This window comes from Pongo pygmaeus, chromosome 10, assembly GCF_028885625.2.
Source record: "Pongo pygmaeus isolate AG05252 chromosome 10, NHGRI_mPonPyg2-v2.0_pri, whole genome shotgun sequence".
NCBI classification, from domain to species: domain Eukaryota; kingdom Metazoa; phylum Chordata; class Mammalia; order Primates; family Hominidae; genus Pongo; species Pongo pygmaeus.
The window spans coordinates 116,190,099-116,206,360 of NC_072383.2; the positions used below are offsets into that span (position 1 = coordinate 116,190,099).

The following is a 16,262-nucleotide window of genomic DNA, read 5'->3' on the forward strand; positions in this document are numbered from 1 at the left end:
TAGCCACATCTGGCTAGTGGCCACCAAATTGGACAACACTGTTCTAGACTATTATATATGAAGAAATGCATTTTTAACTTAAATATATTTCAATAGATCACTCTTTAGTGTGGCCATAAATGGAGACTAGTGATTTTCTAATACACATTAAAATTAAGATAGAAAATGTTTGTTCATGTCCTCCTCCAAATCAACTTGCAGATCACACCCGTAGAAACACTGGGTGGAGGAAAGATCTCTGAATGACGCTCCAAGAGTTTGGGGCTCAGGGTTCCAGTGCTGCAGTGACATTCACTAGCTGGGTAAGGCTGGATGTGTCCCATACATGCAATTCTTTAAGATCTCTTTCATTCCCCCTCCATCTTACACATGAAGGTAGCATCCATTTGGATATACGCAACTTTTTGTAGAACCCAAAATAGGGACTGTAGGAAAGGAAGCAAAGCTGGGTAACTGCTGCAATCACAACTCTTAATTGCATTTGGATGGTGGCTTACCACAGGTATCCCACCCTGGGCCACCCATCCACCTCCTGCATTCCCAGGCTAGGAGCAGACTGGCATGCATACAACAGAAAGCAATGTGGCCAGGCAGACACCATTAAATTTGTTCTAATTTAGGATTTCTCAACCTTGGCGCTATTGACATTTGGGTCTGGGCAATTCTTTGTTGTTGGGGGACACGGGGGCTGTCCTGGGCATTGTAGGATGTTTAGCAGCATCCCTGGCCTCTATTCATTAGAGGCCATTAGCACCCTTCTCCCCCTAACCATGACAACTAAAAATGTCTTCAGACATCATCAAATGTCCCCTGGAGGGGAAAAATGGCCCTGGTTGAGAATCACTGTTCTAATTTATACAAAATAAGGAAATGGTCCAAATCTCAGTGTTTCAGGATTAATAACACAAGACTTACTCCTGCATTCTACACAAAAGACATGATACAACACATCCTGTGCTAGAAACTACGACTCAAACTCACTAGCAAACACTTGAGTCAGCAGAGTTAAATCAGCTCTTCCTTCTAGAATCAGGAACACCCACAGAGGTTGAAGGCTCTTACTTACTAGCTATGGAACCTTGAGCAGACCCAAATTTCTATTTTCCCATCTGTAAAATGGGCACATTAATTTGTACTTCACAGAGCTGCTGCAAGGATTAAAATGAGACAGTGCGTGGCACAGGACTGTGTCAGCTGCCAGAGACACGCAATTACTGGACATAATCATTACACATGTATATATGTGTGTGTGTGTGTGTGTCTTTATCTTGAGGACTCAGAAGTGGAGTTGAGACTAGAGCCCACAGTAGGAATGTCCTCCATGAAAGTCTTTGGCATAGGCCAGCCAACATTCTCCTGCAATGACTGGGCCATTGGGGGTGGGGTGGGTTGGGGTGCCCCTGCCAAAGGGAAGCTTCTCTGCTCCCATCTTTTTGCAAACACCCCTGCCACCTCTTCCTGACTCATGGGGTCAGCAGCTGGCATTCTGCACTCTACCAGGGCAGGAGGTAGAGTGGTGACCACGCCTGGGGCGGGTGTGGTAGGGGCCGGGAGCCAGGCCTGGCACTAACACCCTGGGGTGCCCCGTTCCCATGGCGATGGGCCCACTGATGACAAACCCCAATCATCTTCATTATGGTTATTATGATTAATAACAGGCTTTGGGAGGCTGGCATGACAGCACTGGCATCTAAAACGATACCTTTTCTTGATGACAGCAGAACAGCTGGATGCTGGGGTCTGTCTGGATGTGCAGAACACACTCACATCACTGGGCTGCCCCCATCCCTGCCTCGGGCTTGGTGCGGGGTGGGTCTCTCCCTGCTGGGCACCAAGGGCTATCCATACCCCAAGCTCTAACTGAGGGGAGGGCAGCAAGGCAAGTGACTCCTGCTAAGTGCCTACTGTTTGGCAGATTGTCCATCCCACTTAGACCTCATAAGCCCACAATCTGAGGGCTATCATCCTGTTCTGTGGATGAGGAAATGGAGGCTCAAAACATTTAGGCGACCTGTCCAAACGGACAGAGCTGAGATCTGTTTGAACACAAGTCTTTAAAACCCCAGGGACTAGGCATCTCAACCCAATTCTACAAGAATTTCTGGAGAGAACCATTAAAGAGTAAAGCCCAGCTGGGCATGGTGGCACATGCCTGTAAGCCCGGGACCTTGAGAGGCTGAGGTAGGAGGATCGCTTGAGCCTCGGAGGTTGAGGCTGCAGTGAGCCGTGATTGCACTACTGCATTCCAGCCTGGGTGACAGAGCAAGAGATCCTGTCTCAAAAAAAAAAAAAAAAAAAAAAAAAAGAACAAAATGCTAAACTAAGCCTTCCACATCTCTATCCCATTTAATCATCAAAACCTCCCATTTTACAGGTAAGGAAACTGAGGATCAGGGAACCAGGTGTGTGTTAAACACAAACAAGTTTCTGGAATCTATCTCAAGGTATTATAGACTGAATTTTGCCTCCCCCAAATTTATTATGTTGAACCCCTAACACCCAATTTGATTGTATTTAGTGATAAAGCCTATAGGGAGGTGATTAAGATTAAGTGAGATCGTAAGTCCAAGGCCCTAATCCAATAAGATTGGTGTTCTTATAAGAAGAGGAAAGACATCAGAGACCTCTCTCTCTCTTTTTCAGTGCACAGAGAACAGGCCATATGACGACACAGTAAGAAGGTGGCCATCTACAAGCCGGGAAGAGAGCCCTCACTAGACACTAAATTTGCCAGCACCTTGATTTTGGACTTTCAGCCTCCAGAACTGTAAGAAGATAAACGTCTGTTGTTTAAACCCCTGAGTATGGCATTGTGTTACAGCAGTCCAAGCTGACTAATACTTGCACTCCCTAATTATTTGCTGACTGGCTGAGTGAGTAATGAATGAGGCAACTTCCAGGCCTATCTCCTGAGAGATACCGGCCCTGCTTCCTGCAATGCCCAAAGCCTGGCCAGCTCCCTTCTCTTTCCACTCCTATAATCCAGCCCCCAGGTTGCTGATCAGGGCCAAAGGTGCCCCTTATTCAAGGGATGTCTCCTGGCCTCTGGCGGCTGCACTGAGGGCTCCAGGCTGCAATGGGGGCAGTTACTGAAGATGCCTTTTCGTAAACAAGAGGGAGTAAATGGACCTGAACCCCTGAGGGGACCCTGTGGATCCCTAGAGCTACACTGGCGGTATTCATAAATATTGAGGCAAATCTACTACCTGGGAAAGGTCCTGGGATTCATGGGACACCCCAGAGTTCCACCTCCCTGTCATGGTTTGCAATGTGCTTGCTTTGGTGGAACCCAGTTGTGACATAAGAAGTTTGATTACCCTGAGACTGCCATGGTGTGAGGAAGCCCAATGTAGTCAAGCAGAGAGGCTGCATGAAGAGGGAAAAGGAGGGAGATGAGAGAGACCCCATCAGCCCCTCAGATGTTTCAGCCAGCCCAGCTCAGCTGTGTGAATGTGGAAGCCTTCAGATGTCTCCAACTTCACCCCCCAACCCATCTGATGGCACCTACAGGACAAACTGAGCATAAGAGGTCAGCTGAGCCCAGTCAACCCACAGAACCATGAGGGATGACAATACCTTGTTATAAGCCACTAAGTTTTGAGATGGTTCATTGCACAATAATATGTAACTGGAACAAGGATAAAAGCACAAGAAGTCATTGATGGCTACTTGTGGGTGGCCAGGAAAGGTGAATTTCTTGTTGGGAGATGTTGCTGAGGGCACTCCCTGGGTTTGTGTTGACAACCTGGCTGGGGCAGGGGTGGGAGGGGCTGCTGTCTGGACAAGGAGACCAGAAGCCACCTTGCCCTTGACTTGGTTGAACTAACTTCCTAGTTGACACTGGGTCTCCATGAATGAGCTAAAGGAAGGGATGCCCAAGGCATTCCATTCCATTCCATTTCTTTTTCTTCCTTTTCTCCTTGTGGGTTCAGAAAACTGAGTCTAAAGGAAGAAAATCAGAGGTCCTGCACCCCTTTCCTCCACCTCAGGGACAAGCCACTGTTGAGGAGAAAGAGAGAGGTGTGGACATGCCACCAGGAGGGAAGAATGTCTGCTTTTTATAAAACAGCCCAGAAGCAAGTTAGAGAAAACTCTTACTGGGCCTCCTTTTGTCTTGATGCAAATACTTGGGTTGACAGTGAAGTCACCTACCATTGCGTCCTTGCAGTTCCCCTGGGACACTGGGAAACTGGGAAGGGTATGAGTTCCCTGCTGGTGAACCAGGAACTTAACTGCTGCTGGGGAGTCAGAGGGAAGAAGGGATTCTACACAGTCTTGCCCTCCCGGGCTTCTTGGGTTCCAACTGGAGGGACTCTCTCCAAGTATCTATTGATATATTTATATATTTACTGCCTACTTACTGCCTTATCTTAGGGACTACAGATAGTTTTGTAGACTATGGTTAATCTTTCTTGGTTGGAGTAAAATCTGAAAAAGAAACTTAAGCGCCTGTTTGGTCCTCATCACACAGAAACAGCTACGTGAAGTTTTGTCAAATTCCAAATGGTCCAACTTATAACAGATTCAAGGTATCGTATAACACAAACGAGAGTCACTTTGTCCGGGTCCCTGGGGCATTCCTCAAAAAAAAAAAAAAAAAAAAAAATCAGTGGTTCTCAAAAGCAGCTGAAACTGAGGTAAAATGAGAGAAACTGTGGGGCTTTCTGGAAAGATGCACCATTCGTTATAAAATGCAGGATTAGAAAAAACATGCAGAGGTTTAAAATGAGAGAGAGAGAGCGAGAGAGAGACGACAGCGCAGTCCAAATTAAAAGTCACAAGGGTAGACTTTCTGAATTATGGGTTGTTTATTTGAGATCAAGCTGTTTTTCACATGGCCAACTCAATGCGGCTTGCTCTAGGGTGAGTAGTGGCTGAGAGTTAATTACTTAATAACGGTTAATGATTCTCCTGGGTGATACTGGGAGGTATATGCAAATTAATACTAATTACAACAACTCAGCAGCAGCTACCCTTTGTGGAGCTTTTGAGATGCATTGGGCACTGGGTGGATGCTTGATGCGTGTTCTCATTTTATCCTCACAAGAACTGATAGAGGAAGGCACCATCAAACCTACCACTTTTCTAGCAGACAAGGGAACTAAAAGTTCAGAGACGTTGTTCGGCTTGATTAAAGTCACATTTAATAAGCGGAAGAGCTGTGTCAGGCCATGGGTGCCTCTGACTTTAAATCCCTTGCTGTTAACTGTACTCTTCCTGTACTAAAATCAATTAATTCCTAAGAAAACTTTGAGCAAGGCCTCTTGGGTGATCTCAACTTCCAAGTGAATTACTTAGGGTTAGAAGAGAGTCCTTCAGTTAAATTAAAGGGTAGGGGCTTTGAAAGTTCTGGGGATGCTCTGTGTCCAATCACACACACTCAAAGACAAGACAGGTGAGCAAGGTGCTGGCCTCCCCAGGGGGAAGCAGAGCATGGCCTTGGCATCCCACATCAGTAGAGTAGCTGCCCCGCTCAACTCAGCAACCTCAGGACCAACCCTGAGTCTAGGTCACTAAAGCCATTTGGACTAACTTCCCACCTCCTGACCATATCTGTTCAGGAAACTCTCCGGGTCCTCCCACCGCCTCTCACCTGCCAGCCTGCAGCACCCCAGAAATGCTGAAGAGTCCAAAGTCCGTGATGACCACTTTGCCATTGTCGTAGAAGACGTTCTTTGACTTGAGGTCCTTGTGTAGGATTCCCTTGGCGTGGAGGTAGCCCATGCCCTGCAAGAAGCAAGGAACAGGGAGTTGCCGGAGAAAAACCTAAGAGCTTGCTGCCACCCTGGCTTGAGTTCACATTGCTTGTTGTGAAGACTTGGCTCCCTAATGGCACCACACTCAACAGTGGCAGGGCCTGGGGTCTGACCGTGGGTCCTGGGGGTGAGGTCGGGGAAGGCATGGCAAGTGGGAACAGGCAGGGCCCCAAGACACAAATCCACTGTCACTCTCAGACCACAGAAAGGCCATCCCCATTTGCTCATCCAATTCCTGAAGAAGAAACAAAAAGATCCCCAGGGAAAGGAATTCAACCAACCATTTTCATCCACTTCCCCTTTAAAAACTAACTCTTCTACAAGACTAGATAGTCAGACCTTAACCCTGTAGTTGAGTATGAGGATTGAACGAGATAAAGAGTTGGAAACAGGCCTTGGCATCCAGTGGGAAGTATAGCACAGTGGTTAGGAGCATGGGGGCTTAGAGTAGGACTAAGGGGTTAGAATCCCCTTGACTTGGTTGAACTAATTTCCTGGTTGATGCTGGGTCTCCATGAATGAGCTAAAGGAAGGGATGCCTGAGGCATTCCATTCCATTCCATTTCTTTTTCTTCCTCTTCTCCTTGTGGCTTCAGAAAACTGAGTCTAAAGGAAGAAAATCAGAGGTCCTGCACCCCTTTCCTCCACCTCAGGGACAAGCCACTGTTGAGGAGAAAGAGAGAGGTGTGGACATGCCACCAGGAGGGAAGAATGTCTGCTTTTTATAAAACAGCCCAGAAGCAAGTTAGAGAAAACTCTTACTGGGCCTCCTTTTGTCTTGATGCAAATACTTGGGTGGACAGTGAAGTCACCCACCATTGCGTCCTTGCAGTTCCCCTGGGACACTGGGAAACTGGGAAGGGTATGAGTTCCCTGCTGCTGCAGAAGGCACTGAGTTCCTAAAGAGATGTTCATAACTGCTCATTAAGAACACAGAGAAGAGTCCATTGGAGGCCTCGTTCAAGGGCAAACATCTAGAGTTGTGGTGGTTTCTTTTTTTTGCCTTTGTGAGCAGTCACATCTTTTATTTCCTCTTGCAGCTCAGTCCTAACACCTCCAAATGAGAAATAAAAGCTTGAGTACAACTGACTAATAAGGCACCTGCCAGAAAACACAGAATGTTCTTGTTTGTTTTAATCCAAGACAACACCCAACCATTTGATGTTTCCCTAGCAGCAGTGGAGAGAGATTGTTTCCACTCATGAGAATTCAAGGACTCGAGGGATGGTGGATCCTAACCAAGAGCACTGAATAGCTTGTATGTGACCCCTGGTCCTTGCATAGGTCCAAGTACCATAGTGATGAGACACCAGATGGAAACCAAACATTGGTAGATAGTTCCTAAAGATCATATTGAGGCAGAATTCTTACTTACACATGGCCTGGCATTTTTCAGGTCAAGTCTAATTTCTTTTAAGTCCAGATTGGTAGTCTGAAATCCAACCATCAATCTTAGGAGCCCTGGGGTAGGGGGGCTTCTCTGGGGGAAACTGGGTCTTTCTGAGATTTAGGTAGGAGGCCCTAGAGCCGACAGTACCTTCACAATTTCTTGAGCAATCTGTCTGGTTTTGTTGACATCCAAGACGATTTTGGCATCCCTCACAACGGAATAGAGCGTCCGTCCCTTACAGAGGCTGAAAAGCAAAAGGACAAGATAAATTAATGGCAGTCGTTCAGAAGAGGGTGAGCCATGACAGTTACTACAAGTGACAAATGATGGCATAGACACGTGGACACGCCACTATTGTGCTTATGAGATAGTAGGTCTGGGACTGGACTTCAGATCTGGTTCTGGGATGGAGATCTGGGAGGAAGTTCTTGTAGATTCTTTAGAAACTTGGCCAACGTGGCTGACCGACAAGGACACCCACAGAATCTAGCCTAGTCCAGAAATGGGTTTGCCACGTCCAGTCCATCCCAGAGGCTCACAGGTGGAAAGCAGCACATAAATCAACAACTTCTGGGTCCTCAGACGCCACTCAGACAGCATTCTGTTGGCCATTCACGCCAGCTGCATGCACTTGCCAGGAGTCAGTGTGTGAGGACAGTGATGAAAGACCAGCAAAGTGGTGGCTGATGTGTATTAAGTATCATCAGCAAATGATGCAGTCAATTGTTTGGACGGGGATGTGTAAACACCAGTAATACCACCCCCAAACCAGACGCCTGTCTAGATAAAGAGTTTTTCAAACTATGTTCAGCCTCATTAAGTTCATTTCGAGGACCAGTAGTTTAAGATGAATGACGGGACGAAAAACGACATTATGCACTGAAAGTAACACCTTCTCATTTAGTTGCCTGTATGCTCATCCGTCCTGTTCCTCCGCAGTCAGCACAATTCCCAGCACGCACAGAGCAGGCACCCACGAGCCGTCACTGAATGAATGAATTCTAGGTTCATCATAGCACTCCCAGCCCCTAGCACTGTGACTGGCTCAGAGTATCCAATGTGGGCCAAAAGAAGAAAGAACGTCACTGTGAAAATTAATTTTCCATCTACATCAAAATCACAGTTTGAATTTTCCTCTTTTAACCTGTGATGTTATTGCTAAAATACTCCTGGCATTGTGTTCATTCATTTGGTATTTACTGAGCCCTTGTGTCCTGGGCTTTGCTGAGACTGTATTTCCTGTGGTTGAAGCAAGAACGCTGGTATCAGAGGGATCTCAGAATCCCAGCTCTGCTCCTTACTTACTGTATGTCTTGAGGTGGGTTACCTCACCTCTCTGGGCCTCAGTTTCCTCATCTATCAAAGGAAACTAATAATACTTAACCCTGTAGTTGAATACGAGGATTGAATGAGATAAAAGAGTTGGAAACAGGCCTTGGCATCCAGCGGGAAGTACAGCACCGTGGTTAGGAGCATGGGGGCTTAGAGTAGGACTAAGGGGTTAGAATCCTGATCTGTCATTTAGTGGCTGTGTGACCTTGGGCGGGTGCATTAACCTCCCTGAGCTTCAGTTTTATTATCTGCAAAATGGGGCCAACAGCTGCTGCCTTTCTGGGTTGTCAGGAGAACCACATGAAATCAGGCATGTAAAGGTGTAGGCACCTCTCTATGCCTAGTACATTTCATGGTAACTTTCCATGAGATCACTGGCTATTATAAAAAGTTGTAAGTGATTAATAAAATAGTAAACAGACACACATACACTTGCACAAATATATATAAGTGATATATCTATACACATATCACAACTGTTTATCTGTCCACCCATCCGTATACTCATCTAAAATGCCTCTGATGGCCACCCATGATCTTTGACTAACATTTTTTTCTTCATCTACTTAAGGCAACAGTCCCCGGGTAGCTGACTCACAGAAAGTCTGATTCACATGTCTGAGGAGGTCACCCAGCCAGTTGGCAGGAGGCAGCCCAGAATGAGTCAGGGCTGACCCTGCATCCCCCAGGTTGCTGTCCCAGGCAGGGCGTTTGCTGTGGCTGCTGGAGCAGAGGTGGAGGAAGGGTGGGCAGAGCAGCCAACTACTCCATGTTGACATTTCAATATTTGAGACTGTGGGCAGATTCCTTCCCCTGGATACTTAGATCCTGAACAGCCACCTACACTCATCACAGGCCAGATCCCAGAACATACCCTCCCCATTGCAGACCGCAGAGCAAATCACCACCAACAGGATCCAAGACTCCCCGGACTCTCCTGCTCAGGGTAACTGCAGAAAAGTCTCAAGCTTCAGATTTCCACCCCTTGTCTTCTTTCCCTCCTTACATCCTCTTTCCCTTCAGCAGCTGCTAAAGTCTTTGCTTCTCTCACTCCCGTATGACCTCAGGAGCTTCTGGAGAAACTACTGCACCAGTGTGGCACAGCTACTAAAGTGAAATATACATACAAATAACCCTGATATAGTTTGGCTGTGTCCCCACCCAAATCTCACCTTGAATTGTAATAATCTGCACGTGTCAAGATCAGGGCCAGGTGGAGATAATTGAATTATGGGGGCAGTTTCCCCCATACTGTTCTCCTGGTATTGAATAAGTCTCATGAGATCTGATGGTTTTACAAAGGGGAGTTCCCCTGCACAAGCGCTCTTGCCTGCCACCGTGTAAGACGTGCCTTGTTTCTCCTTTGTCTCTCACCATAATTGTGAGGCCTCCCCAGCCATGTGGAATTGTGAGTCCATAAAACCTCTTTCCTTTATAAATTACCCAGTCTCCGGTAGGTCTTTATTAGCGTGTGAAAACGGACTAATACAAATCCACAACCAGCAATTCTTCCTCTAAGTACCCAACAGATATGAATTCTCATATTCACCCCTACACACGAACTAGAATGTTAACAGCAACCTATCTGTTGAAATCCCAAACTAGAACCAACCTGCAATGGATTGAATGTTTGTGTCCCCAATTCTGTATGTTGAAATCCTAATCCCAGTGTAATGGTATTAGGAGGTGAGGCTTTGGAAGATAATTAAGTCACGAGAGCGGAGCCTCATGAATGGGATTAGTGCTCCTTTAAAAGGGGCTCCAGCCAGTTATCTCGCTCTTTCCCTGCCATATGAGGATACAAGGAGAAGTCAAAAGTCTGGAAGACGGCCCTCCCCAGAGTCTGCCCATGCTAGCACAGGATCTTTGACTTTTCAGCCTTTGGAACTGCGAGAAATAAATTTCTGGTTTTTTTTTTTTTTTTTTTTTTTTTGAGATAGAGTCTCGCTCTGTCATCCAGGCTGGAGTGCAGTGGCACAATCTTGGCTCACTGCAACCTCTGCCTCCTGGGTTCAAGTGATTCTCCTGCCTCAGCCTCCCAAGTAGCTGGGACTACAGGCGCAATTTCTGTTGTTTCTAAGCCACTCAGTCTGCAGTACTGTGTCACGGTAGTCCAAACTAAGACGCAACCCAAATGTTCGTCAACAGAAAAGTGGATAAAATATGATATATACATATAACAAAATATGTTCATGCTGTACTATATAAAAATAACCAAACTACTGCTAACTGCAAAAAGCATGGATAAAGCTCACCAACATAATGTTGAATGAAGGAAGCCTGACACCCAAGACTACTCCATTTATATAAAGTGCATAAGCAAATGAAACTGACCTAGGTGCTGAAAGTCAGCACAGTGATGGCCCTTGTGTGTGTGTGTGTGGTGGGCAGAGGTGCTGGAAGGAGCATTATTAGGGGGCTGGGGGAAGGCAGTGTTCTGTGTTTTGATTTGGGCGCTGGTTACATGGATACATACTTAGTGGAAACTCATTGGGCTGTTCTTTTACGATCTGGATACTTTTGCAGGTATGTTATCCTTCCAAAAAATGTTTTAAAAAGTCATAGCCTGGGCAACATGGCAAGACCCCAATTCTACAACGGATACACAAAAAAACTAGCTGTGTGTAGTGGCACATGCCTGTAGTCCCAGCTATTTGGGAGGCTGAGGAGGGAGGATCTCTAGAGTCCAGGAGGCAGAGGCTGCAGTGCATGGAGATTGCACCACCACAATCTAGCCTGGGTGACAGAGTGAGACCCTGTCTCAAAAAAAAAAAAAAAAAAAAAAAAAGTAAGCAGGGAAAGAATTAACAATTAATATAATTAATATATGGTGTTGAAATCTGTAAAAAATGTAAAGCGGCACTGATACCCAAGGTATCCTTTTCTAAAGTCTTTACACAGTGAAGAGTATTTGCAGATGAGCAATGTCTACAGAGGAATTTGGGGCTCCAGGCCTGGCTGTGCCCACCTGGATGTTTATCAGGAACAAAGCTGGAGACAAGTTCAAGGTGAAAGCTGAGCTTTAAAGATGAGCAGGCCTCAGGCAGATGTCCAGGATGACTGAGGCTAAGATGGTCCCGGCAAGTCAGTCCAAGTGTCCATAGCAACTGCTCTGAGCTTGGAATTCCTCATGACTAATAATGGTGGCCTAAAAGCCACTCGCAGTGTGGGATGTGGGGAAAGGAAGGGAGAAGAGGATGAAAGTCTACTGAGCATGTGCTTAGGACCTATATCACCTCCATGATTCCTTCTAGCAATGCTGCAACCCCTATATATATAATAGCAAACCCTATTATATCTATTTCATGGGTGAGGATATAGACACCTAGAGGACCAGCTCGTGGATGCATAGCCTTGATGGGAACCCATTCCCGATCTTCTTCCTATCTTCTCCTCCACTGTGTGGGTGCCCAGTTATCAGACACGATTCTTGAGCCATTAATTAGGTATCACAGCTAAGGGAACAGAGGAGCACAAACTGAGTCCAAATCCCGACTCCAGCATTTACTACTTGCTGGGTGACCTTCGGAAATGACTTCAACCTCAGTTTCCATGTCTGTAAAATGGGTACAGCAGAAACAATACAGGCTGACATGTCCTGGGAACATTCTATGTGCCAGACACTAGCCTAAGGATAAGAGTCTTACAAAGTGGGTATTCTTGCTGTATCTCATTGATTCCAAAGATGCACATCTCTAAAATCAGAAAGTGTTCTGCAATCATTGACAGATCATAGTTTCATTGGCACTGTATTTCTTTCTTTGTAGCACATAAAATAAGTGGTGAATATTCTTTTCTTTGAGATGGGGTCTCACTATGTTGTCCAGGCTGGTCTCAAACTCCTGGGCTAAAGTGATCCTCCTGTCTCAGTCTCCCAAAGTGCTGGGATTACAGGCATGAGCCGCTGCACCCAGCCTAAATGGTGAATATTCTAATTGAAGGTATCTTCAATGATTTAATGAAGCATGGTATCAATCTCATTTTATAGATGACAAAATTGAGGCTCAGGGGTTAAGTAGAGCTGGGATGAATTTAACATGTAAAAATTGTACATATTTATTGTGTAGCACGTGATGTTTTGATATATGTATACATGTGGAATGGCTAAACCAAGCTATTGTATTTATGCATTATCTCACATTTTTTTGTGTGCGGTGAGAACACTTAAAATCTACTCCCTCAGCAATTTTCAAGTATATAACATATTGTTATTGATTATAATCACCATGATGTTCAATAGATCTCTTGAACTTATTCCTCCTGTCTAAATGAAGTTCTGTGGCCTTTGATCAAAGTCTCTCCACTCCCCATACTCCTCATTCTCTGGTAACCACTATTCTACTCAATTTCTATGACTGACTTTTTTAGATTCCACATATAAATGAGATCATGTGGTATTTGTCTTTTAATTAATTAATTTATTTTGAGATGGAGTCTCACTGTGTCACCCAGGCTGGAGTGCAGTGGCGCCATCTTAGCTCACTGCAACCTCTGCCTCCCGGGTTCAAGTAATTCTCTTGTCTCAGCCTCCTGAGTAGCTGGGATTACAGGTGCCTACCACCACACCTGGCTAATTTTTGTATTTTTAGTAGGGATGGGGTTTCACCATGTTGGCCAGGCTGGTCTTGAACTCCTGACCTCAGGTGATCCCCCCATCTCGGCCTCCCAAAGTGCTGGGATTACAGGCCTGAGCCACTGCCCCTGGCCGGTATTTGTCTTTTTATGCCTGCCTTATTTCACTTAGCATAATGTCCGCCAGGTTCATTCATGTTGTCACACACGATAGGATTTCCTTCTTTTTTTTAAGGCTGAATAATACTCCGTTGCATTTATATGCCACATTTTCTTGACCCATTCATCTGTTGATGGATTCAAGTTGATTCCATATCTTGGCTATTGTGAAGAGTGCTACAATGAACCAGGGAGCACAGATCTCTCTTCGACATGCTGATTTCCGTTCCTTTGGATAAATACCCAGTCGTGGAATTGCAGGAACTGGGGTTTGAATGCAGGCCACCTGGATCTGGAAGCTATGTTCTGAAAACCCATCTTTTGCTTCTTAACAACTTTCTCTGAGTCTCTGGCATGTCATAAGCTCTCAGAAAGTGGTAGCTGTAATGTCACTGTCCCCATCGCCTATGGCTGTGATGTCACTGTCCCCATCGCCTATGGCTGTGATGTCACTGTCCCCATCGCCTATGGCTGTGATGTCACTGTCCCCATCGCCTATGGCTGTGATGTCACTGTCCCCATCGCCTATGGCTGTGATGTCACTGTCCCCATCGCCTATGGCTGTAATGTCACTGTCCCCATCGCCTATGGCAATGAAGATTAACGAGGCCGGCTGGTAGTATAGTCCATCTGGAGGTCAGCAGAAAGTGTTTTAGTGGCTCAATAGTGTATTTAGTATCTCTCTAGCTTCTAGTACACATGCACACATGCACCTCTCAGTATTTCTGTACACCAAAAATCATCTTTCTCCAAGAAGAGGGGCAAGGCCTGGGAATTCTCCATCTTATCTGCAGGCTACCCCACCTCTTCCAGCCTGGCCTCAGGCAGTACCCTCAAGGCTGCCCTTTGACCCCTATCTCAGGTGACACAGAGAGCCTTTGGCTAAGATGGCACTGTGGGTACAAGGTGTTTATTATAAACCAACCTAAAAGGGGCTCGTCAGAAACAATGAGATAAAACCATCTAGAAGGTTTGTCTCTGAGGGCCTCTGTCCAGACCGGCTCATTCTGCCAAAACAGTGGCTGGGACAGAAGTCTGAATGCCTGTGGCAGCCATGTCCTTTCCCTCCTCCAAACGTCTCACCAACAAGCCCAGGTACCGGGGCCAGGCGTGAATAGTGGGGAGCAGGTGTTTTTTCTGGGAGCAGCCACCTCTGAGGACTGACACCCTGGCTCCCAGCCCAGCTCTGTCACCTCAAGCCCCCACAGCCTTGGGGCACACTGCGTCTCATGGTGCCACAGGCTTTGCCTCTATAACCAGGAGTGTGGTGAACTGAATAATGGCTCCAAAGATGTCCACATCCTAATCCCTGGAACTGGTGAAAATTTACCCTACATGGCAAAGGAGACTTTGCCGATGTGATTAAGTCATACTCTTGAGATAGACAGATTATCCTGGATTAGCCAGGCAGGCCAGATGGATGTAATCACAAGGGTCTTCAAAAGCAAAGGGGGAGACAAAAGAGAGAGGCAGAAAGAGATGTGATAGAAGAGGGGGGCTGAATGGATGTGATGGGGGAGAAGGACTCAACCCACCATCGCTGACTTTGAAGACAGAGAAGGGGGCCACGAGCCGAGGAATGCAGGCAGCCTCTAAAAAGCGGAAAAAAGGCAAGAAAATGGATTCTCCCCTAGAACCTCTAGAAGGAGCACAGCCCTGCCAACATCCTGATTTTAGCTCCATGAGACCCACTTTGGACTTTTGACTTTCAGAACCATGTTCTTGTTGTTTGTTGTTTCAAGAGACTAAGACAGTGGGGCAGTAAGTGCTGCCTCGTGAGCAGGTGTGAGGTTGAGAGGAGAGCACACAAGTGCTTCATCCAGTGTCCAGCTAAAGTGTCTACTCCTTCACCAGCTGCTCATATTATCACTAATAATATTACCACAAATATTATTGCTAATAATATTGTTCTTCCTGAATGATGACAACTGTTCCTCACTCTCTCTGGCTTCCCCAATTCATTCTCCATCCAGTACTATGAGCAATTGCTTCAAAATGCAAAATTGATCAGGTCACTCCACTGCTACAGTGACTCCCCAGCGCTCTCTGGATAGAGAGTCTCCCAGTGCCTGGAGGTGGTCCCATACACACCGTTTTCCCTCTTCTCATATGACTCTCCCTGTCATTCACAGAGTTCCAATCACACCAGCCCATCTCCGAGCCTTTGCCTCTGCCATTTCCTTGGCCTACAATGCTTTTCCCACTTGCCTCAAAAGCCTCCCGTGGCCTTTCCAACTAGGTCACGCCCCCCAGTAGGTCCCTGAAGCACTGCGGACTCCACCTTTGCAACACCTGTTGTAGTTGTAATTGAACAGGTGTTGCCTGGAGCCTATGATGATGAACTGTCTCCCCCTCCAGACTGTAAGCCCTAAGAGGACAGTTACATGGTTTGGCTGTGTCCCTACCCAAATCTTAACTTGAATTGTGTCTCCCAGAATCCCCATGTTCTGTGGGAGGGGCCCAGGGGGAGGTAATTGAATCATGGGGGTGAGTCTTTCCCATGATATTCTCGTGATAGTGAATAAGTCTCACGAGATCTGATGGGTTTATCAGGTGTTTCTGCTTTTGCTTCTTCCTCATTTTCTCTTGCTGCTGCCACGCGAGAAGTGTCTTTCACCTCCCGCCATGATTCTGAGGCCTTCCCAGCCATAGGGAACTGTAAGTCCAATTAAACCTCTTTTTCTTCCCAGTCTTGGGTAGGTCTTTGTCAGCAGCGTGAAAATGGACTAATACAAGCAGGGACTGGGTTTATCTGGTTAATGTTACAGGTGCTGAACACATGAACGAATGAATGGATGCAGTGCCTTAGGCTGCTTCCCATGGCCAGACGTTCCCTTCCAGTATTCCAGGGAGTGAGATCCCCATCATGGTGTGACAACCAACAAAACATAACAGCTTCTATGGGGGTCTGCACCTGCGGTCTCCTTTGCCACAGTCCTCACCACTCTGTGGTGTAACACACCTGGTCTACTTCCTGCATTTACAGCACCTACCTAGACCCCGTAGGTGTTTAAACACTAGGCCAATGGTTAACAAACCTGAGCAGGCACTAG

At 46.4% G+C, this 16,262-nt stretch overlaps 1 protein-coding gene across 1 annotated transcript in view; it reads right to left on the bottom strand.

Moving 5' to 3' along the window:
* The window catches only part of KSR2 (kinase suppressor of ras 2), a 517,247-nt gene that overhangs the window by 21,326 nt on the left and 479,659 nt on the right, over positions 1-16,262 (bottom strand). Inside the window, exons 15-16 of the mRNA XM_054444768.2 lie at positions 7,294-7,390; positions 5,594-5,727 (exon numbers count right to left, since the gene is read on the bottom strand). Coding sequence (XP_054300743.1) covers positions 5,594-5,727; positions 7,294-7,390 — 231 coding nt within the window. The remainder of the gene's footprint in view (positions 1-5,593; positions 5,728-7,293; positions 7,391-16,262) is intronic.